Source organism: Pantherophis guttatus, chromosome 5, assembly GCF_059756535.1.
Source record: "Pantherophis guttatus breed Tessera chromosome 5, ASM5975653v1, whole genome shotgun sequence".
Lineage (NCBI taxonomy): Eukaryota > Metazoa > Chordata > Lepidosauria > Squamata > Colubridae > Pantherophis > Pantherophis guttatus.
Genome location: NC_142067.1, coordinates 80,241,327 through 80,266,257, shown reverse-complemented (window position 1 = coordinate 80,266,257; position 24,931 = coordinate 80,241,327). Strand labels below are relative to the sequence as shown.

General features: G+C 39.9%; 1 protein-coding gene across 8 annotated transcripts in view; it reads right to left on the bottom strand.

The window, feature by feature from the left end:
• The window catches only part of ADGRG2 (adhesion G protein-coupled receptor G2), a 220,965-nt gene that overhangs the window by 168,882 nt on the left and 27,152 nt on the right, over nucleotides 1–24,931 (bottom strand). For all 8 annotated transcript variants that reach the window (XM_087871373.1, XM_087871377.1, XM_087871379.1 and 5 more), the window contains exon 2: nucleotides 3,261–3,376. In XM_087871373.1, the coding sequence (XP_087727499.1) occupies nucleotides 3,261–3,375 (115 nt within the window). In that variant the 5' untranslated portion in view covers nucleotide 3,376. The remainder of the gene's footprint in view (nucleotides 1–3,260; nucleotides 3,377–24,931) is intronic.

The window sequence follows — 24,931 nt, the reverse complement described above, 5'->3', positions numbered from 1 at the left end:
AGATACAGAGAGAAGGGGAAGAGGGGGAGAGACATAGAGAGATACAGAGGGGGAGTGAGATACAGAGTGAGAGATACAGACAGAGATGGGGATGAGAGACATAGATACAGAGAGGGGGAGAGGGGGAGAGAGATACAGAGAGAGGGGGGAGAGAAAGGGGGCAGATAGAGAGTGGGAGAGAGATACAGAGAGAGACAGGAGAGGGGGGAGAGAGGGGGAGAGAGACACAGAGAGATACAGAGAGGGGGAGAGAGGAAGAGAGATACAGAGAGGGGGAGAGAGAGGGGGAGGTGGGAGAGAGAGAGACATAGAGAGATACAGAGAGAGGGGTGAAATGCTACCAGTTCACGCTGGTTCGGGTGAATTGGTAGTGATAAAAACTACCAGTTTGGGCGAACCAGTAGTAAAAAATGCTTTAAGAAGTTAAAAAAGGTTCCAACAATCACAGTTGTGCCTCGCGATCATTGGAAGCTTTTTAAAACTTTTTTAAAGCATTTTTTTACTACCTATTCACCCGAACCGGTAGTAAAAAAATGCTTTAAAAAAGTAAACAAAAAAGGTTCCGACAATCGCGTGGCACAGCTGATTGTCAATTGATTATCAATCAGCTGTGCCGTGCGATCGTCGAAACCTTTTATTTACCTTTTTTTTTTTTACTTTTTTAAAGCATTTTTTACTACCTATTCGCCCAAACCAGTAGTAAAAAAATGTTGTTTGTTTTTTTTTTAATTTGATTTATATGCCGCCCTTCTCCGGAGACTCAGGGCGGCTTACAATGCGTTAAGCAATAGCCTTCATACTTTTGTATATTTATACAAAGTCAGCTTATTGCCGCCACAAACTGGGTCCTCATTTCACCTACCTTAGAAAGGATGGAAGGCTGAGTCAACCTTGAGCCTTGGAGAAATTCGAACCAGCAGTAAATTGCAGGCAGCTGTGTTAATAACAGGGTGCGTAGACCACTGTACTATTAAGGCTCTTGAACCCAGGCACATGAACCTCCCTCCCAAGCCACAGCTACCAAGCCACGCCCACAGAACCGGTAGCAAAAAAAATTGTATTTCATCACTGCTTCAGATTGGAAAATATATTTTTCTATTGTTACCACAAACATAAGGAAAGATTTCCATCAACAAAAAGGATCCAGCTTCAACCCACTTGCCTTATTTTATGAAACCATTAGAATTTTGGAAGTTTACTCCTGTCCTAAATAAGTTTTCTTAAACATGTACCCCATTGAGATGTCACAACTTTGAATAGAGATACCTACTTGTAAGCATTTTGTTCAAATCCTTTTGAGCAGGCTTTAATTCTAAACCATCTCCTTTTCTGTAGAACATTTCCATAATGTTCTAATAGTTTTGTGAAGTAAAATTACAAAAACATCCTGCATTTCCTGGGTTTTCTCATCCACAAGAAATGGAAAACTTCAGGAAATGTTTAAGTAGAATTTTACTTATATACAAGTAGTCCTCGACTTAAAACAGTTCATTTAGTAGCCGTTCAAAGTTGTAACAGCACTGAAAAAAGTGACTTATGACTGTTTTTCACACTTAAAACCATTGCAGCATCCCCATGGTCAGGGGGTCAAAATTTGGATGCTTGGCCATTAGTTCATATTTATGACAATTGCAGTATCCCAGGGTCATGTGATAACCTTTTGCGATCTGCTGACAACCAAAGTCAATGGGAAAGCTAGATTCACTTAACAACTGTGTTACTAACTTAACAACTGCAGAGATTCACTTAGCAATTGTGGCAAAAAAGCCATAAAATGGGGCAAAATTCACTTAACAACTGTCTTGCTTAGCAACACAAACGTTGGACTCAATTGTGGTCATAAGCTGAGGACTACCTGTAAATTGTGCCATTTATATGTATATGGATTTGGGAGATGGTTTCCAGAATCATTTGAAAACAAACATTGCATGTAATGGAACTTACATAAACTTGTGTCTGAGTCTAGATCAATGGTTCTCAACCTTCCTAATGTCACGACCCTTTAATACAGTTCCTCATGTTGTGGTGACCCCCCAACCATAAAATTATTCCTAAAACCATCAAAAACATATATTTTCCAATGGTCTTAGGCGGCCCCTGTGAAAGGGTCATTCGACCCCCAAAGGGATCGCGACCCACAGGTTGAGAACCACTGGTCTAGATGTAAAGATTCCCTCAACTCAACTCTCATTTCTGATGACTTCATAGGTCTATCCATTCAGTTTTCCCAACAACACAATTACTTTGACGCTACCTTCTTCTGGGGCTTTTTTCTCTTCCAGACTGACCTATTGCTCTGGAATATCAACTTGGATGGCCGACTCCCACCCAAGAATCAATGAGTCCAAGTCTAATTTAGCTGGGTTGGGGGAATTCAGGCAAGGCAAACTAGGTGCTAACTCCCTATTGAAACATATCCAATAGACATGCTAATCAGCCTGTCTAATCCTTTACCTTGATACTGGAGTAGATCACTATTTCTCCTCAGATATCTGCTTACTGGGATTGCAAAGCTACCTTAGAACCAGCCGAGATAGAATTGGACTCATTGATCCTTGGATGGGGTCTAATCTAAATTCTAGCTAATTTTTTCCCCCTTTCATGAACAGGCACTGTTCTAAGTAAGTGTGTTTCTGGATGTTATTGATTTTTATATGACCCTTAGGTGTTGATAAATGTATTATTTTGTTGTTGCATATAATATTCCCCTGCTGTTATTTTTGGTGGATTTATTTTAATTTTATGAATATAAAAAATATGGAAAGGATCAAATGATTCAGCTACTAGTGAATAAAAGATCAGTTATATGCCTGTCTACTAAGTGGACTCACTTGTATTCCTTTAAGAATAACTTCAGAAAATCTCTCAATTCTATAAATGCTGATTACCATGAATTGGAAATCACAAAATTCCATGTCTTCAAACACATATTTTAATTAAAGTGAGTTTTAAAATCTAAGATAAATTTGGCTGTTTTCCTCATAACATGAACCATGAAGCTCATAATCTGAACCATGATCTTGAACAAAATCCAATACTGACTGACTTATTTCATAGAATTGATGAAAATAAGTATAAACGAGTATTAGACTTTTAGATGTATTATAAAATATACACAAATATACTTATTATCCTATCTGTATAGTTCCTATCTCAGCACCCACTTCTTTCCATCTGCTATGTTATCTAGCTTATCCACATCCTCCAATCACACATTTAAAGGAACAATGATTAGAAGAGCAGAGAAAGAAAAACCTTACCTCTGCCAGAAGCCAAAATCAAATGAAGGAACAGGAGACCAAGAGAAATCTTTAATTTTAGTAAGCATTCCCATATTTTCTCCATGGATATATGGTTCATTTTACAGGCTGCCATCCTAGAAAGTGAAAGAAAAACCATTACATTTATAAATGATATTCATTTTATAAATGGGAAACAGTTATACAGACAATCCTTGACTTACAACCATTTGTTTAATGACTATTCAGAGTTAGAATGGCACTGAAAAAAGTGACTTATAACCATTTTTTACACTTAAGACCATTGCAGCATCCCCAAGGTCATATGATCAAAATTTGGATGCTTGGCAAAGGCATGTGTTCATGACGGTTGCAATGTCTCAGGGTCATGTGATCTTCTTTTGCGACTTTCTGACAACCAAGTCAATGGAGAAACCAGATTCACTTAACAACTATGTTACTAACTTAACAACTACAGTGATTCACTTAACAACTGTGGCAAGAAAAGTCATAAGATGGGGCAAAACTTACTTAACTTCTTGCTTAGCAATGGAAATTTTGGGCTCAATTGTGGTCATAAGTTGAGGACTACTTCTACCAATGTTTTCAGATTATGTTTGGTATTTGTTAACAGTGATTATGGCTCCCTGGAAAACCACCTATGTTTCCTTATCCTGCTCCGTTATGAACTGCTAGAACAGGGGTTGGCAACCTGCGGCTCTGGAGCCGCATGCAGCTCTTTCAGCCCTCTGCTGCAGCTCCCTCTCAGCTGATCCCACCACTGGCTGGCCCCTCCCCTGCCCTCCCAGTCACTCTTCACCTGGCCTGAGAAGGTAAGGGCAACAGTGAGGGATGGAGACTTGCTCCATATTCCAGAGCGGGAGAGAAGTGGCCGGTACTTGCCTTTGCACGGCAACAGCATTCCACCTTTGTCGTGGTACATTTGCACTCAAGGCAGCTCTCACCTCCTGACGTTTCAGGCTCAGAGCTGTAAGCTGCGTCTGGGAAGCACTGCGGAGGAAAGAAGCGGCCAGAGCTGATTCTCTGGTGCCTCATCTCTTGCTGGGTCTCGTGGGCGCTTCTTTTGGCCCTTGGCGCTGCACACACCTTGGGTGCTTGAGGAGATGTGCAACCTACTCTCCACCCCGAATGCAAGGGGAGGGGTGAGGCGGGGCCAGGCAGGGCAAATAATTTAACAACCGGTTCTCTGCCCTAATGACTGGCTGGGTAGGCATGGCTGGGGGTCATGTGACTGGGTGGGAATGAGTGATGTCGAGTTGGCCATGCCTATCCAGTTACACCAGTTGTTAAATTATTGGCTCCAGGTGTTTTCTTTTCTGTGGGAAACGGGTCCAAATGGCTCTTTGAATGTTTAAGGTTGCAGACCCCTGCACTAGAATAACATTACCAAATCTTTGTCCAGTCACATTGTCAATTAATGCAAAGCAATAGTAAACTCAACAATTTGGTTGATTCAATATCTGACACAAACTGATTTCATCAAATCAAGACATTTATATACTGTTCCCTGCAGGTTCTCTGTAACAGGTTCACTGACATTTGCCTCCCACCCCCACCCCCACCCCCAAGGACCCAAACTGCAAGGAAGGCAATGAGTTTAAATATTTTTTATTAGTTTATCAAAAGATAAAATACAGAAATACAAAGAAAAAATAAAGATAATGGGAAAATAAGGGAGGAAAAGGGAAAGAAAAAAACAGGAGAAGGGGAAAAGAAAAAGAAAAGCATTGATTTCCAACTTCCAAAAGAAAGATTTAAACTAGAAAAAAAGACAAAAAGAGCTATTTGATTTTGTGAATTGGAAATCTTACTGTGTGGTAGTGATAAACATATTATTGCTAAGGTTTATAAATTGTTATTGAAATTGAATTTGGAGAATGAGTATGTAAAGCATTGTATGATTCAGTGGGCAAAGAACTTTGGATATAATATAATGCTTGAACAATGGGAGAATAGATGGATAAAAGATTTAAAATTCACAGAAAATTAAAATTTAAAAGAAAACTTTTATAAGATGATGTACCATTGATATCTAACACCGGACAAATTGTCAAGAATGTATAAGGCATTTGAAATGAATATTGGAAATGTAAATGTAAAGAATAAAACTTTTATCATTTATGGTAGACATGTGACAAAGCAAAGAATTATTGCAGTAGGATTCACTCTTAATACAGAAGATTGTTAAGGTGACTATAAAGATAAAACCAGAGATTTTTCTTTTAGGTTTAATGGATAAAGAATTTGAAAAAAAAGTGTTTGATCCTCGAACTCAGGACTTGCTTCATGTGTTAAGTTGTGAAAATCTGTTTGTATGGGTGTCTTTGCTGTGTTAGCATCTTTCATGTTGCAATGATGCAAAATTTGTTCAATTTTATCTTCTTGTGAAAGACTAAACCCTTTCTGTGTTTTTTCAATCAGAACACCTAAATAAGTGCTAATATGACCCAATGATTTCAATGTGAAGTATCTCTGCAAAGCTTTGGCGAAAATTTCACTCATTTGCTTATTTGATCCAATATAAACAATATCATCAACATAAACAAGAACTATCTCATATGCATTGTTAGATCTTTTTGTGAACACGCACTCATCAGTTTCGGACTTAATAAAGCCCATTGAATTTAGTTTGTCAGTAAAACATAAGTACCACATTAAACCAGACTGTTTCAGACCATAAAGACTTTTGTTTAGAAACCAGGTATCCCCTTCTTGCTGTCGGAACCCTGGAGGGCCTCTCACATAGATCTCTTCATCTAGGTCTGCATGTAAATAAGCTGTGTCAACATTGAACTGGAAAACTTCTAAACCAAGGATAGTTGCAGTTGCTAAAGCAATTTTTACACTCTCAGTTCGGACTGTCAGTGAGTAGGTATTTGTGTAGTCCTCAGGATAACATTGAGCGAAACCCTGAGCTACAAGTCTGGCCTTGTACAATGACTCACCATTTGGCTTCATTTTGATTCTGTAGACCCATCGAGTACCAATGACCCTTTTGTTTGCTGGAGGTTTTGCAGGTGTAAACACTTTTAAGTTTCTTTAGACTGTCCATTTCAACCTGCATTGCCTCATACCACTTGTCTTGCTCTGAATCAGGGAGATGTTTGATTTGCGTGAAATTATCAGGTGGAAGTGTAACATTGCAAATCAAAGGCAAGGGTGCTTTTGTCAGTTGCCAAGAATATCATTGTGGAGGGATTCCTTTTGTGGCCCTCTTGGAACGTCTTGGAACAACTGTCCATTCTTCTTCTGCTTTGTCCTCGTCCTCACATTCGTCGCTAGCGTCAGCATCCACGGCTTGCGAAGATGGAACATCAGGTTGAGAAGAACCAGTGGAATCTTGAACATCAATCTGCGCAGCATCAGCAGTATCATCTCTGGGAAAATAAACTCCAGGATCATTGGAATGTATCCTGGACCAGTCAACATCTTCCTCAAAATTAGCAGATTGGGAAATCACAATTACATGTTTAGAATCAATAAATTTGCTCCATTTTGAGCTATCATCTATACCCATAAATCTCAGTCTCTTTGCTGCTGGACCTCCTTTTCTGCTTTGAGCTAAGGGAATGTTCACCATAGCATATGAACCAAAAATATGGATGTTTTTGAGATCGGGCTTGTACCCATACAACATGAAGAAAGGAGTCTGATTTATTACACTGCTCCAAGTACGGTTTACAATGTAATTTGCATATTTGATAGCTTCACCCCAGTATGGATTGCTAAGGTTGGCGTCTTCTAGGAGACAATGCATCATGGTTTGCAGGACCCCTTGTCGTCTCTCTACGACCCAGTTATGAGCCGGTGTGTAAGGAGCCGACGTCTGATGAAGAATTCCATTCTTACGCATCCAGTCCTGGAAACGCTGAGACATGAATTCAGCATCACGATCACTCTGGATTCTGGCGATGCGAACTTGGTGTTGGGTAGAAACAAGAGCAGCAAAATCTTTAAAAATCTGAAAGGTCTCAGATTTTTCTTTCATAGGATATACATATCCATATCTAGAGTAATTATCAACAATTGTTAGAAAATATTTTCTACCACCAAGGGTTGGTGGAAAAGGACCAACTATGTCAGTGTGAACCAAATCAAAAATGCGTGTTGACAGGCGTGTAGCGCATTTGGGAATGGCTGCTGCTTTGGATTTGGCCTTTTTGCATACAGCACAATCCAAAAACACCTTACACCCCTTTAGATCCAAACCTTTTGCGAACTCCAGCATCTTCCTAAGAACACGGAAACATACCCCAATCTTCTATGCCATTTATGGATACACCGGGAATGCAAAGATTTACCAGTTAGTGAATTCTCAACATTAACAGTTTTATAAGGAACCTCAGGCTTGAAGAAGAGGCATTCATGTTGGCCACGCCACACTTGAGAGGACCACCCGCATCAAAGGCTCCAGCTAGGCGCCGCTTCCGAGGAAGGACCTACGCTCCAAGGATGCCAAGATGCTACATCTGTAATCGTGTGGGACATGCCACCCAGGATTGTCCCCAACGATTGTCCACGAGTTTGAGCTGCAATATTAACATGATCTGCTGGGGACACAGTCATTTGCCTTTGCTGCATGAAGCGTTGTTGTGTTCCATCTAAAAGGACATCAGCACCACCAGGGGGTGCTGAAGATTGAGCCTGTGGAGACACTTGTGGCATTGCAGCCTGAATATCAGAATGAGTTAAGGACATCTCTGATAAAGTCTTCTGCAACAATTGTAATTGCTCTCTCAAGATGTGGTGCATTTCAGCTTTCTTTAGTGAATTACTTTCGCCAGCAAATGGTGCTGCAACTTTAGTTTTAGGCAGTTCAGGTAATCTTTCTGATTTCGTGGCATGATATGTAATTTGAGAAGACACCAGATCACGAGGCAAATGTGACGTGTGCACAGCTCTCTGTTCTGATTGGCCTGACACAAAATCCACCAGGGGGTGTGTCTTTGGCTCCGAAGGAGAAGGCAAAATGATGTTTTCAGAGATTTTAAAAACACAAGACTCTCTCTTATCTTGCTCAAACATAGATAAAGCCATTTTTGCCTGTTCAAAAAATTTTATATGCCATGATAGGCTTTTATAGTTTGCTCATCCCGGGCGAGCTCAGAGCTTCGAGGAGAATAATGAATCATTTCTCTCTCTGAGTGGGGGTGAAAATGCTCGGCCGTTTGTAGAAAATCTGGCCCTGCACCAAGCGTTACAAATTCAGAAGGTTCTGGGACGACTGTTTGAGAGCATGCATATTTGGAAGGGGGTGCCACCGACCTCGGTCGCAGCACATTACCTTCAAAAGCAGCTATTCCATTATCTTCCTCCTGAAGCCTTTTTAAAATTCTTTTCGCTTCTTCATTAGAGAGAGCAGAGATATCCATATCTTCGGCAAAATGCATTCTGTATTTGTTTTACTTCTTCGGCATATTTGCAAAAATAATTAGCTTACCTCAGTAGCTAAAAACTAATTGCCTATGCGTTTATCATCAAAAGTAACAAGCAAGGAAAAAGCCATAAATTAACCATCCTCTGCTACCAGGTGTCAGGGTGCTAATTAATCCCATTCTGCTTTTGGGTAATCGCACCTTGATTTAGAGATGTGGATCGAGACTTTTCCTTGCAAGTATACTTTTGCAAAAAAATAAACCCGAAGATATATTTTTCTAAGAAAAACTCATTTATTTGTTATAAAGAAAATAAAACATCTCACTATCTAAATAATTACACTTTGGCAACGTTCCTGCCAGCCACCTCTCTGCAGCCAGACCTCTTGGCAGAAGAACAAAGAAAAAAGTAGTTAGAAGGAAAGTGAAGAAATGCGGACATGCGTAGTTAGCTTACTGATAAGATATTTGGCAAGCTACGGAAAATCTTAAAGTCCAAAAATATGAGCTCATCTGGTAAATACAAAAACGCAGTGACACTTCTTGGAAACTGCTTTTGGTGCTTGAGGTGGAAAAAAAATGAAACTTTGATTTTGGGTTTTGATTTTTTTTTAATACAATTTTTTAAAATTTTCTTTTAATACAAACATTCCATCATTCATTAAACAGTGTTTCGTCTGTGTACAAATTTCTTGTGTCATAACAGTTAAAATATAAATTTAAATATAAATAAATAAATAAAAACTTATATCTACTCTTATTTTAATATTTTAATACTAGTATTTAATACTTAACATATCTATTATTGTAACATTTCTCTTCTTAACTTATTTATCTTTATTATACATTACTTTCATATTTATTCTCTAACCATTGGTAAAATAAATCCCATAAATTAGAATAATCAGATTCTTCCTTTCCTTTAATTGCAAGTGTTAATCTATTCATTTCTGTACATTCCAATATTTTCTTAATCACATTTTCATCTGTAGGAATCTCTTCACCTTTCCAATTCTGTGCAAATACAATTCTAGCCACAGTTATTACATGAATAATCAAGTATACATTTTCTTTACTATAATTCCCTGGTAAAATTCCCAACAGGAATATCTCAGGTTTTAAATCAATATGCTGTTGCATCATCTTCTCCAACCACATACGAATTCTTGCCCAGTATTTTTTATTTTATTTTTTTGCTTCTAAACATGTCCACCACATACGATCCCAGTGTCTGATGGCATTTCCAACATTTAGTTGCTTTATCTTTAAACATTTTCAGGTGACAGATGCCATCTATAAAACATCTTATACAGATTCTCCTTATATGCAGTTGACATTGTTAACTTATAATTTCTATCCCATAGTTGCTGCCATTTATCTAGCTCTATCGTATATCAAAAAAAAATTGCCCATGCTATCATTGTTTCTTTAACTTGTTCTTCTTCTAGTTTAATACTCAATAAATAACTATACAATTTTCTTATCACTCCCTCATCTGTTCCTGTTAATATCTTATCTAATTCTGTCAATTCCATATAAAAACCATATAATTTTGCATCTTTTTCATATCTAGATTGTATTTGCAGTTGTGTATACCACACCATATTGATCCCCTCTTTTTCCAAGTCTTGTTTCGTTTTAAGTTCCCCTTGTTCTGACAAAATATCTTTATATTTAACAATATTTCCCATATTAATAATGTTTGGATGTATTAGTCCTTCCATTGTCGCAAGCCAAACTGGTATCTTTTTTTTTTTAATTAAAAAGTTTTATAAGAAATACAAACATTTTCTCTCCCCCATCCTTTCCCCCTCCCCCCTTCCCCCCCACCCCCCTCCCTAGACTTCCCAGAACAGACACAGGGTATAGCATTCACAAACATAAAGCTAAGATATGCTAACAAATTATTGCATTCATATTCTCCCTAAATCTTTAACTCCTTATAACTCAAGAACTATAAACATAAACTATTTAAAAATATTTCATTCATAGGCTATATGAATCTTCTTGTTCGGATACTTTTTTTGCATAGTTTTTTTGCATACTTTTTTCTTCTCCATTCTGATATGTATCTTTCATTTGAATGATCTTTAAGATATGATGAAATTTTTGCCATCTCAGCCAGATGCACAACTTTTAATGTCCATTCCTCAATGGTAGGTGGATCTTCCTTCTTCCAGTACTGTGCCACCAGTAACCTGGCAGCTGTTATTAAATTCAAAACCAACTTAGTCTCTATTACAGTACAATCCGTGACTATTCCCAACAAAAAAAACTGTGGTGTAAATTTAATTCTTTTCCTTAAAATATTTTGAATAATCCACCATATTTTTATCCAAAAAGCCTTAATTTTTTTACATGTCCACCATATATAAAAATATGTAGCATCTTCACACTCACATCGCCAACACTTGGGTTGTAAATTTGGATACATGCAGGCTATTTTTTGGGTCTAAATGCCATCTATAAAACATTTTGTAAAAGTTCTCTCTTAAGTTTTGAGCTTGTGTGAATCTTACATTTCTAACCCATATCTTTTCCCATGTATCCAACATTATTGGTTCACCTATGTTTTGTGCCCATTTTATCATACAATCCTTGACTAGCTCTGTTTCCGAATCTATTTCCACTAATACATTATACAACCTTTTAATATGCATTTGACCTTTATCTCTTATTTGCTTTATCAAATTCTCATCCTGCTGCAAAATACCAGTTTTTTGATCCTCTCTCCATCTGGCCTGCAGCTGACCAAACTGGTATCTTCAAGTAATGTTGTTCTCTAATTTTCTCCCATACTAATAATAAAGCATTCCTTATATAATGTCTTTGAAAGTAACCATGTATCTTACTTTTCCCATATCATTAAAAGGCGTGCTAACCCAATTTCAAGTCATGTCCCTCCAATATCTTGTATTTCTCAATACAATCAATTCTTTCATCTATGTTAACACTGCTGCCTGGTAATATAATTCCCAATTTGGTAGTCCAAACCCTCCTCTGGTTCTCACATCTTGAAACAGTTTTAAATTGATTCTCGCTTTCTTCCCCTGCCATACAAATTTCACTACTATTTTCTTCAAATTTTCAAAATATTTTTTCTCCAATTTTATCGGAATTATTTGGAATAAAAACCATAGCCTCGGTAGTATGTTCATCTTGATTGTTGCTATTCTTCCTATTAACGATAGTTGCAAATTTTTCCATCTGTCCAAATCTGTCTCAATTTGCTTTATCAGTTTATAATAATTATCTTCCTTAATCGTAACACTTCTTGCTGTTAGTTGAATTCCTAAATATTTTACTTTCTTTGTGATCTGAATATCTAACTTCTTTGTTAACTCCCTTTTCTGCTTCTCTGTAACGTTTTTCACTAATATCTTAGTTTTCTCTTTATTAATTTTTAATCCTGCTACCTCATCTTATTCTTCTATTCTTTCTAATAGTTTCAGCCCTGTTTCTTGTGGATCTTCTAAAATAAACACCAAATCATCTGCAAATGCCTGTAATTTATATTCCTCCTTTTTAATTTCCATACCTTTTATCTCTTTATTCTGTCTTATATTTCTATTTAATACTTCCAGCGTCAATGCAAATAATAGTGGGGATAGAGGACACCCCCGCCTTGTGCCTTTCACAATATTAACCTTTTCCGTCATATCTCCATTTACTATCATCTTTGCCAATTGTTTATAATATATCATCTTTTTTTTTTATTGAAAAAGTTTTTCAAATACAAATTTTCCCCCTTTTTCCCCCCTCCTCCAACCCCCCCTCCCCCTCCCCTCCCCCTGTGGCTTCTACAAAATAAAACCCAAATTCATAACAGATTATATAATACTTTACCATCCCTTTGCTCCACCCCCCATACGCTGACCCTTTCTTTCTAATAATATTATTATATCCCCCTTATACTATACATTTCAAAATAACATTCAACTGGGAGGGATAGAAATCCGGGAAAGAAACAGGGTACTTATTTCTCCCCCAGACATCATTCCTGGTCCAGATTAGATATGGCCTGGATGACTGTAGGATTATGTGACCAGGTGTTAGATGTGGCAATTGAGGTTAATGACTGGGCAGATCATAACCCGTTGAAAATAGTATGGAGAGGAGCCCGCAGAATAAAGAGATGGAAGATAGATGTAGGAGTATTAAAAGACAAAGATCTACTCCAAAAGCTAAAAGAAGAGATGGTTTTTTTCTTTAGGATCAATAGGAAGGAGGATACTAGTCCACAGATTATCTGGGATACGGCGAAGGCGGTGATCAGGGGAGTAGTATCATCTCATATAATTGGAAAGAGGAAGACTCAAAGACTGAAACGGAGTAAATTGATGTGTGAATTGGAGAAAGTGGAAGCGAGGTTGCAGGCAGACCCAGGGAACTTAAAACTAGTTGAGTAGAAGAAAATAACCCGACATCAGTTAAACTTATTAGATCAGGAAGAATTGGCTACTAAAATTAGATGGGCAAAACTAAGGCATTTTGAGCATGCAAATAAAGCAGGAAAATGGCTTACTTATAGACTGAAGAAGCAACAGGAGAGAAATAGGATAGTTTGTCTGAAGGACCAAAGGGGAAGATGTGTTTCGGATAAGGAAGGGAAAGGAAAAATAATACAAGAATATTTTACTGCTTTGTATTCAGCTGGAGATGAACAGGACCAGGAGATTAGAGAGTATTTGGCTAGAGCGGATTCCCGGAAGGTCCCACTCGCAATGAGAGAAATATTGAATGCAGAGATTACCTTGAAGGAAGTAGAGTTAGTATTAAGGGAACAAAAAGGGGGAAAGACCCCAGGTATGGATGGTCTGCCAGTAGAAATTTATAAGGCCCTCCTTGAGACTTTGGGGGAATTTTTGACTCAAGTATTTAATGAGGTTCTGGTCTTTGGTCAAATGCCACCCTCCTGGTCTGAAGCATATATTACACTAATTCCAAAGGAAGGCACTGATCCTCTTCTGATTAAAAATTACAGACCGATCTCCCTGCTTAATTCCGATTATAAATTATTCTCTGCGATTTTAGCGAAGAGACTAAAAATTTTCCTGAATGAGTACATCCACGGAGACCAGAATGGCTTCCTACCTCATAGACAATTGAAAGATAACGTGAGAACTATAATGAATATATTAGAATATTATGAGTGTAATTCTGATAAACAGGTGGCCCTGGTCTCCGTGGATGCACAAAAAGCCTTCGACAGAGTGAGCTGGAACTTTCTCTTTGCACAGTTGAGCGAAATGGAATTCGGGGAAAGATTTACCAGGGCAATCCGGACAGTATACACAAAACAGACAGCGAAAATACTAATTAATGGGGAGGAGTCTGAAAAAATTGATATAAGTAAAGGTACTAGACAGGGATGTCCATTATCTCCACTTTTATTTATTTTAACCCTAGAGTTATTATTGAATGAGGTCAGAAGAAATCAAGGAATTAGAGGGCTAAGAACCAGAGGGGAAGAGTTTAAGCTCCAAGCCTTCGCGGATGACTTGATATTTGTCTTGGAAGAACCTTTGGAATCGGGACCAATCTTGCTACAGGAGTTGGAGGCTTACGGGAAAGTAGCGGGATTTAAATTAAATAAAGATAAAACCAAGATCCTAATTAAAAATATGACGAAGAATCAAAAAGCACAGTTAGAGGAAGAACTAAGGATCCAGATAGTTAAAAAACTAAAATACTTAGGAATTTGGCTTTCATCTAAATGCTCGACCATTAAAGAAGATAACTACCAAAAACTACTTAGTCAAACTAAAGAAATGTTGGAAGGATGGGAAAGTTTACAGTTATCATTATTAGGTAGAATTGCAGTAGTTAAGACGTATATCCTGCCTAAATGGATTTTTCTCTTTCAGACAGCCCCAGTTTTAGTAGATACAAATTTTTTTCATTCTTTAGATCAGTGTATACGTAGATTTGTATGGCAGAACAAAAAACCAAGGATTAAATTGAAAATGCTTCAAGAATCCCCTTCCAGGGGAGGATTTGGCCTACCTAAATGGGAGCTTTATCATCAGGCAGCTGTCTTAACTTGGATCAGAGACTGGATTGCCTTGAGGAGGAGGAGAATCCTTAGCTTGGAAGGCCACAATTTGCAACAGGGATGGCATTATTATCTGAGTCAGGAAAGGCCCAAAAAACATAAATATTTTATGGACCACTTTATTCGAAAGGTTTTGATGACCATATGGGATCGAATAAGAAATAAATTTTACCTGATGACTCCGATTTGGCTTTCCCCTTCAGAGGTAATGATACACCCGACTCTTTACAACAGAAATAAACCATTAACTTACCAAGCTCTGTTGGATCCTTCAGGCAAAGTAAAATCTCGAAATATGCTGGTGGAATTAGGCTATGAGCTAGATTGGTGGTCATACAATCAGATCCAATCTAGGACAGCTCAGGATAAAAATAAAGGAGGAATCTATAATTCTCTACAGGAACTTGATAAGATCTTGTTGGGGAAGGATAAGAAGGTATTATCCAAACTGTATCAATTCCTCTTAATGGATTGGATCGGAGAGGAGGTCATTAAGGACTCAATGATTGCCTGGGGGAGAAATTTGGGATACTCGATTGAACTCAAAAAATGGGAAGAAATCTGGGGGACAACCTTAAAATTAACAATGTCAGTTTCCTATAAGGAAAATATATACAAAATGCTGTATAGATGGCACCTGCCCCCGGCTAGATTATCGAAGATGTTTCCGGGAACCTCTCCGGTTTGCTGGAAATGCAACGCCGCTATGGGAACTTACTTTCATAGTTGGTGGACCTGTCCCCGAGCAAAAGAATATTGGGCTAGAATTCAAAAATGGATTTTAGAAATCATAGGATGTAGAATAGATTTGAACCCGGAAACGTTTTTACTAGGCATGAAACCAGGGAACTTAAACAAATCTAATTGGTATCTCGCTCTCCACATCATCATTGCAGCCAGGATCTCGTTCGCGCAAGAATGGAAATCCAAAAATATCCCATCGGAAGCTACGTTAATTGCAAAGTTCATGGACTGTGCAGAAGCAGACAAACTTACTGGACTTTTGCGAGATAGACAAGAGTCGGGGGTATATAGGAGCTGGGACAGATGGTATGCTTGGCTGCAAAAAAAGAAATCTTAAGAAAAATGAAAATATTAACCTTAATGTGAACATGGGTAAATATTTACAGGAGTATTGCATGACAATTGAGAATTCTTTTTTCTAGTTAAACTTTTCTTTCTTTTGATGAGTTAGCTTAATGGAAGTTTGTACTTTCTCCAGGCGAAAATTGACACTTTAAAACTCTATATGTATTATATTACTCTCTGCAATTCTATCCATATTATTATATTTTTTTCTGTATTTTTTAATAATTTTCAATAAAAAATTTATAAAAAAAAAATTCAACTGTAACATTATATAACTCCTAATTTAGCATAATAATATTATTATATCCCCCAGTTTAGCAATTTCTACTCATAATCTACCCTTTTCCTCCTCCCCCATACATATATCTCTTAATTCAAATCTTTTATATATATTAGTATAACATTTCAAAGCAACCTTCAACTGTAAAATAATAAATTCTAATTTGACATTTATTCAACTCATAGTCTGCCCATTTCCTCCACCCTCATACATATATCTCTTAACTCAAATCTTTTACATGTATTCATATCTAAACATAATATCCCTTTTCTTAAACTAAACAATCAATAAGCTAACCTGTCTCCACCCACTTTCCTACAGGACTACCATACATAATAATTTTTAATATCTTTATTCTTCTGCCCACACCACTAAGAAGTTTTCCCTTATATAAATAAAATCCTCAAATGACTTTAAGCTTGTAATCCATATGATATCTTCTGTAATGTCTTTCAGCTGGATTGTTAACTCCATCACCCAAGTTAGGGTAACATCACATCCTAATTCCAACAGTACGTTCGGTATATTCAATTACCATCTGCCCCCATCAATAGTAGATGTCTTCATATATAAAAAAAACACCCGAGTGACTTTATATTTGTATTCCATATAGTGTCTATTGTAATGTCTTTCATCTAAATTATTAATTCCAACCACCGTAATAGGGTAACAACCAGATCTTCTGCGTGCCCCAATCCCATAACTCTCTTGCCTTGTAGCTCAGCATAAACGTAATACATTTATCAAAGAATCCAAAATAGATAGTTCCAATCCATTCAGTTTATGGTCATTTTCACATCCCAAAAGTACAGCACTGCAGAGGTCTGTCACTCTCCTCAAGATAATATAAACCAATACTTTGCCTCAGCTATATTTTCATGTATTCAATCATCTCTTAGATAACTGGCATTACACTGTTGTTTAGTCTAAAAGTTTTTATTTTTGTAGGACCTGCTTCTTCTTTTCTTGACTTTTTGTGGGTTAGATCTCCATCCTGGTTTCCTTTCTGTAAGTTGTATATCAACTGTTTGGTTTCCATGCTGATCTATAACTTGATCTTGTTGGTTTTGCTTTTGTGGCTTAAATCTCCATTCTGGTTTCTTTTCTATGAGTTGTATATCAACTGATTGATTTCCATGCTGGTCTGTAACTTGATAAGTCATCACATTAGAATCCAAAGCTGCCTCTCTTGTATTTATAAATAGTCCAGCTGAGACCTCCGAAGGAGAATCCAGAAGCGGCTCATCTACAAAGACCTCTGTAACTTGTTGTTTTTCCATTACTTCCACCTCCATCTGCTTATCCTGAATTTCTATCTCTTGTTGATTTTGCTTTTCTTTATTCCACTCATGTATTATACATGGAGATGTTGAACTCATTTTGAGAATCTTATAGTAAAATTCTTCCGCTTTTTCAACATTATTTAGTTGATATCTTTCTCCTTGATATCTCAATATTATACCAACTGGAGCATCCCACCTGAATGAGATGTTTTGTTTCTTTAGCTCAGTCACCAAAAATCCAAATTTCTTTCTGTCTTTTAACATCTTGGGCGGCAACTCTTTATATATCCAGATCTTTCTTCCATTCAGTTGTAGAGTAGAATTAAAGGATTTTTGCACAATATCATTTCTTATTCCTTTATCTGTAAAGTAAATCACCACATCTCTAGGCAATTGCCTTTGCTTTGCAATCCAAGAATTTACTCTATAGGCCTTGTCAATCTTACAAGATACCTCCTCAGGATGAACCTTTAAAATCCCAGCCAGAACTTCAGCAGATATTTTTCTTAAATCATCTCTATTATTTTCCTGTAAGCCTCTCATTCTAACCGCAAATTCTGTGAGCCTGTATTGCATCATTGTAACTTCTTTTTCAATCCCTTGTTTTATATTTTCTGCATTGTAAGTCTCGTGATCAGCTTCCTTTTTAGACTTTACTTCTGAGCTATTATCTTGAATATTTATCAAATCATTTTCAATTCTTTGTATTTTATTATCCAAATTATAAATCTTATCATCAACTTCCTCCGTTTTAGACTCTAATAACTTGATATTTTTATCCATCTTTATAACTATTTCTGAAAAAGCATTAGTCACTGTTACAATCTTTCGTTGCAAATTATCATATTTTAGTTGTATCAATTCTTTAATTTCCTGCCTAAATTTTTCAAGATTCTGGTTCACAATCTCGTCATGGCTTGCTATCTCCTCCAGAACAAATTCTTTTAGGTTAAAGCCATTCTTCTGAGTCTGCAAGTTCGAAACTTGTTCACATAGTTTGTAAATGGGGGAACCCCCCCCCGCTGCTTGTTTGTCTGGCTTTGTTAATTTTGACGCCATCCTGCCACACAGACAAACTCTTTTTAAAGAAAGAAGACTTCTCTCCAAACAAAGTCAATATCAAATCTCCAAGAGGAAGAAACATAAAATAGAAATTTTTCTTCTCAATTCTAGCCAGCGCTGTTTATTTTGCTACTTTGTAGCTTGTTAAACTATTCAGATGGAAGGACTTTCGCTTTCGGCTTTCTTCTTCTCAAGCCTCAGCGGTCACCATTTTAAACTTTTTTTTCCTTCACTTTTAAGATTGCTTATAAATCATTAAAAATACTTGCGATTTAGGGTCCCAAATCCAGATCTCATCCTCTTTAATTAAACAATCTGTTGATTTTCATTGAAAGGCTTGGTCTCGTCGCCTGGCTCTGCAAAAAGCAGAGTTCTCCCGAAGCCCGGAGCAGCGGTGAAGAAAATAGGGAGCCTCATCCTGCTTCGTCCCCAAGAGTAAAACAAAAACTCTGGGGACTTCGCAGAGGGCTCTACCTGCCCTCGCCTGCTCTATCTCACATTTCCTTATGGAAATGGAGTTTTTCGAGCTGCCTTTCAGCTGTGAAGGCGGCTCTTTACAGGCGACGGGGCTGGCGGTCCCAAGGGACCGTCTGACAGCGACGGAAGCCAAACCGGAAGCCTATAATATATCATCTTAATCATGTTAGTAAATCTCTCCCCAAAGTCCATAACTTTTAATTGTATCAACATGAATTGCCAGTTCACATTATCAAATCCTTCTGTGCATCAAGGAATATCAGCGCCATTTGTTTCTCTGGATGTGCTTCATAATATTCCAATGTATTCAAAATTATTCTCATATTGTCTCTAATTAGGTAAGAAACCATTTTGATCTGTATGTATAAATTCATTAAAAAATCTCTTTTCACTTCACAGAAGCTAGGGGAAGGAGCTGCTGCCTGTGAGGGGGGAGTCTGAGAGTGAGTACAGAGAAAAAGCAGAGTGAAACTTGCCTTCATTACATTTTCACTTCACAGAAGCTAGGGGGAGGAGCTGCTGCCTGTGAGGGGGGGAGTCTGAAAGTGAGTACAGAGGAGAAAGGTAGCAGCCCGCGCGTCTAATAGCATGTAACTATAAACTAAAAATAGCAATAATATATTCAGGGTTAGTGCACTTGAGATTGTGATTTTATTCTATTTCAAAATGACCAACTTAGTTCAGTGTAATACTTGTTTTGCAGCTGTCTTTCACAGTACTCTTTTCAAATTTGGGTACTGTCATCTTTGTAAACAAATTAGTAGTCTACGCGGACAGATTACCTATCTAGAATCACTAATCTGTGCTCTCCAAGCAGAAATTAGGTGCCCAATTCAGCCATTCCACTCTATTGGGCTGCCGTGCCATCAGTCCCCTCTACCAAAAAAATCCTGCAGGAGAAGAGCAGTATGGACAACCATGGGATCTGGCAGGGTGACAGCTGTGAACCATAAACACAAAGCTTTTGCTGTGTCCCAGCATAACATATTGCTAACCTTAATAGGGACACTAAAGTGACAGGTCAAGGTAGCTGTGTTACTGATAACTCAAATAAGCAGGGGATCATGGTCCGAGATGAAGAACTTACTTTGGAAAGGGGAAAGTGTGAACCAGGTATTACACATCGGTCACACAAGAGCATGGTATCCAAAAAGAGAAGCCACCTCCTGGTTGGTGATTCAATTGTAAGGGATGTAAATTTAGGAAAAGATATGGAGGTTTTTGAAAGAGGTCAGGTGTCTGCCAGGTGCTACTGCCAGCAGAGACAAGAGGCATATTCTTAAGATAGTCAAGAATGCCAGTAAGGACTGTGATGTTGATGCTATTATACATCTTGGCACAAATGATCTGTCCCAAAAAGATATACTTTCTGTGCAGAATGATTTCCAGAGCTTGGGGTATGAACTTAGTAGTATAGGTTGTAGGCTTATCTTTTCAGAGATTTTACCGATATATAAGGAACAAAAAGGGAAAGGCCAGTGTGCAGCAGAGTTTAATGTGTGGCTAAAGGAGTGGTGTAGAAGGGAAGGCTTTGATTTTATTAGTCATGATGTCTGCAACTGGTCCAATGAAAAACTGCACAAAAGAGATGGATTGCATCCATCAAAGAAAGGGGCTGGGTTACTTAGCAATAAATTCACAGATTTTTCTGGATAAACATTTAAACTGAACAGCAGAGACAGAGAATTAATTGATACAGAATATTTCTGTCCCCAGCAATCCAAAATTAATAGGGCTATCGGTGCATGTAACATAGATGTCTGTGCGACTAAGATGATCACCCCTGCTGTCAACCAAAACCAAGCATTTAATAGTGAGCGCCATACCATGTACATTAATCAAACAGGTGGCAAGAAAGTAGGGGCAGTCAGGCACAACACAGGTTATGTAGACAGTAAACACAGGGTCAATCAAAATGGACTCAAATGTCTATACACCAATGCACAGAGTATGAGGAATAAACAGGGTGAATTAGAAATTCAAGTAAATGAGGGCAGATATGATATTGTTGCCATTACGAAAACTTGGTGGGATGAAACCCACAAATGAAATATACAGCTAGAGCAGCGGTTCTCAACCTGTGGGTCGCGACCCCTTTGGGGGTCGAACGACCTTTCACAGGGGTTGCCTAAGACCATCGGAAAACACATATTTTCAATAGTCTTAGGAACTGAGACACCACTCCTCTATCGGTCTCCAGGCAGGTCCGCCCACATGCAGATACACCCGAAACCTAAGGCTTAGGCACTATGGCGCCCCCTGCTGGGCGGCTCTAAGCCCAAGCCTTTGCAGTAGGCAGGCTGGATCTGTCAACTCATTTCTTCCCAGCTTCATTTGTATCATGGCGGCTCGGGGCCTGGGCAGCTCAGGCCTGCTTGCGCGGAACCTGTCGTGCCTTCTTCTCCTTCTTTCGATCGACCTGCCGGCCCGGCAGCCTGTTAGTACCAGGTGGGGGAAACCAATGTGGGGCTGCAGGCAGGTATGTCCTCGAAAGGCAGAGGCGAGCGAGGGTGGCTGAGCCTGGCAGCCAGCGAAGGGCGAAATTTGCCGGGGAGTGGTGGTTGGTGGTCCACGGCGTGGGGGCTAACTAAGCTGTGGAAAGCGGGTTGGAGTGGGATGGACCCGAGGTTTTGCGTGGCCCTGAAAACTCCCTGCTGGGAAACGAAGCGTGGAAGAGAGGCAGAAGATAACCGGGTGGATGAAGGATGAAATTGGAATTGGCCGACTTAGCCGGCTCCTCCTTCAAGGCGCCGTGGCTGCTGTGCAAACACACCTCTCTCGTGGCGCCCTTTGACTCAGTGCTTGTTTTCTCGCTGCTGAACATTTTAAGGGCTGGAGCCTCGTGGCTCCTCTCTCGGCACATGCAGCCTTGTATGTGTTTTCCTTCCGCTTCGGAAAATATGTTATCCCCCATTTCTAGCAGCTGCTAAGTCATGTCCCAACATTGCTTTTTTTCCCCAAGAGGCAACTGGCGTTTCTTGTTTTTTCTTTGAAGACGTTTTGGCTTCTCATCCACCAAGAAGCTTCTTCAGCTCTGACTAGAGATGGTGGGGAATGGAAGGATTTATATTCCTTGCAAGGTGTCAGCCTCAGCTTTGCCTGCTTCAGCTGCCATAAGAAATGGGGGAGGGACTAGTTAAGGGGGCGAAGGGGGGGAAGGTGCAGGAGGTGTTTTTTCCATTGTAGGACATGTCTTCCCAAGAAATGAAAGTGAATCTCCAAAGGGGCCGGCTGACCAACTGCCCTACATTCCTGATGAATGACGTTGCCAGACGTGATGCCACCTGACCTTTGGGAGACCTTTGGATTGGATGATGATCAATGGACACGGGGGGGGGGGAGAAGCTTAGTAGATGCTGTTTCGCACGTTTTGCTCACTTCCAGCTTTACCTGGGTTGCGATCATTTCATATTCAGTAAAAGTACTAATCTCTTTAAAAATAACTGAGTTTGGGTTTTTCTTTCCTGGATATTGAAGGAAGCATACCTGACATTAAGCTGGAAGTCACATCCAGTCATCCCGGACAAAAACCGAGGGGACTGTAAATCCAAATTATGTCAGATCGAGAGAGTGATGGAGGAGAGCAAATAGGGGCAGCGAGTTCGACTGCAGCCGCCCTCCAAGCGGAGAAAGAGAATGCAGAATGGTTGGAAAGTCTCTGTTTAGAGCTGGAGGAAGCCAGATGGTCGAAAGGAGTGGGGAGGCTCCCGGATTGGGGTGAGGAACCCCGGGGAGTGACGACTTCCAGACCCCGTAAAAAAGAGGCAGTGTGGATGCAAGAGCAAAAGGAATGTCTCATGATGGAACAAGCCTTGCAGCTTATCCGTGATGTGGAAGAGAGCAGAAAAAACCGTGAGTCTTTTGGAATTCCTGTGGAGAAGGGGGGAGAAGGCCCCAGGGGGGAGCCAGAAGAGACAGCCTGTGGGGAAGAGGAAGAATTTGAGGAAGAAACATCCCAGGCTTCGGCAGCTCAAGGGAGAGATGCAGCCGGCCAGAGAATCCCAGCCTTGCAGCCCCCCCCCCCGCAGACGTAAAAAGCCAAAAATCCCCCCCCTTCCTGGGAAGTATGATGGAAATTCTAAAACCTTGGGATTTTTCCTGACCCAAGTGTGGAACCACATGCAAGACTGGGGGGAGGACTACGTGTCAGAGGCTGCTAGAGTAAGAAGTGTCACGAACGCCTTAGAGGGAGTAGCCGCGGAGTGGATGGTGGTTCTCCACAATAACAACTCCCTCTTGCTGAGAAATTACAACCAGTTCATGGGGGCCCTTAGGAGGTGTTTTGAAGACCATTTAGCTGAATGAAAGGCGAGACTCAGGATGAAGAGCATCCAGCAGGGCCGGAGACCAGTAGCAGAGTATATGACAGGCTGGTCAGAAATGGCTCTTTTGGAGAGTTTCAAAGATGGGTTGAATGAAGAGATATATCGAGACTGTAGAAGCATGGGGGTCCCCGAAGATTTGCAGAGATGGTACATAGTAGCTGAGGATGTGGAGATCGAGCTGAGATGGAGCGAACTCCGAGGAAGGCGTATGGGGGACCAGTCATCTTCCTTCCACCATAAAGAGGCACCAAAGATGGCTGGGGGGAAGACCGAATTCAAACCCAAGTCAAAGCCCTTCACCTGCTTCAAATGTGGGAAAGAAGGACACCGGGCTGCCGAATGCTTCTCCAAGCCACTGCCAAAAGCTGCCAGGGCCGACCCGAAGAAAGGCAACAAAATACCCGCCAAAACCCGCGGCACCGCCCTGAAAGGAGAAGTCGTTGAGTTCGCTCCCCGAAACCAGGGTGAGTTGGGAACTCCGACCAACGATGACGACAGCAAGACGGACTCCGACACCGACGATCGAGTGAGTCACACGGAAGAACCCTTACTCATCTCCGTAGAAGTAAGAGTACCCTCCACAGGGGCTCACGCGCAAATGTTAGCCCTATTGGACTCGGGGTGCACTAGGTGCATAATTAGCCCCAAGGTAGTGGAGGAAATGGGACTGAGACTGAAAACTTTAAAAAGACCCATTGCATTCTGTCAATTAGACGGATCGATTGCGGGAGGAGGCCCAGCTAGCTTTATGACCGAACCCCTTGAATTACAGTTGGGGAATCATGTAGAGAATCTCAGATTTATTGTAGCCCCTGGTATGGAGAGACCCCTCATTCTAGGACTGCCCTGGCTTCGAAAATGGAACCCACGGGTAAATTGGAAGACGGGGGTCCTGCGCATCTGCACGGCAGAACTGACCCCGGAAAAGGAAGCCCCCCCCGAGGGACGACCTAAAACCAGAAAGGGTGGCAGTAGCCATTGACTATATTGAGGGAGAAGAAAAAATTCCAAAGGAATATTGGGATCTCAAGGAAGTATTTAGCGAAAAAGCATCAGATGCTCTGCCTCCCCACAGGGCCACCGACTGCACCATTGAAATACTCCCTGGGGTGAAGCTTCCCAAACCAAAAATTTACCCCATGACACCTCGAGAATTGGGAGAATTGCGAAATTATATTGACAAAAACCTAGAACGGGGATTCATCGAACAAGCCAAACCCAAGGTGGCGGCGCCAGTAATGTTCCGCGAAAAGAAAGATGGATCCCTTCGTTTAGTGGTCGATTATAGAAATATAAACGCGATTTGCGTGGAAAATGTCTACCCCCTCCCACTCATGAAGGACATGTTAGGCCATTTAGGGAAGGGAAAAATCTTCACCAAACTTTATTTAAGAGAAGCATACTACCGAGTGAGAATAAAAGAGGGGGATGAATGGAAGACAGCATTTAATTGCCCACTGGGATGTTTCCAGTTTAGAGTACTCCCTTTTGGACTACAGGGAGCCCCTGCTGTATTCATGCAATTGATCAACGAAGTATTGCATGAGCACCTGTATAAGGGGGTGTTGGTCTATTTGGATGACATTCTGATCTATTCTGACAACATGGCCGACCATGTAAAGTTGGTACTGACGGTTTTGAAGAAACTCAGAGCGGCTGAACTCTACGCCAAACTTTCTAAATGTGAATTTCACCAAGACAAAATCGACTATCTTGGATATCGTA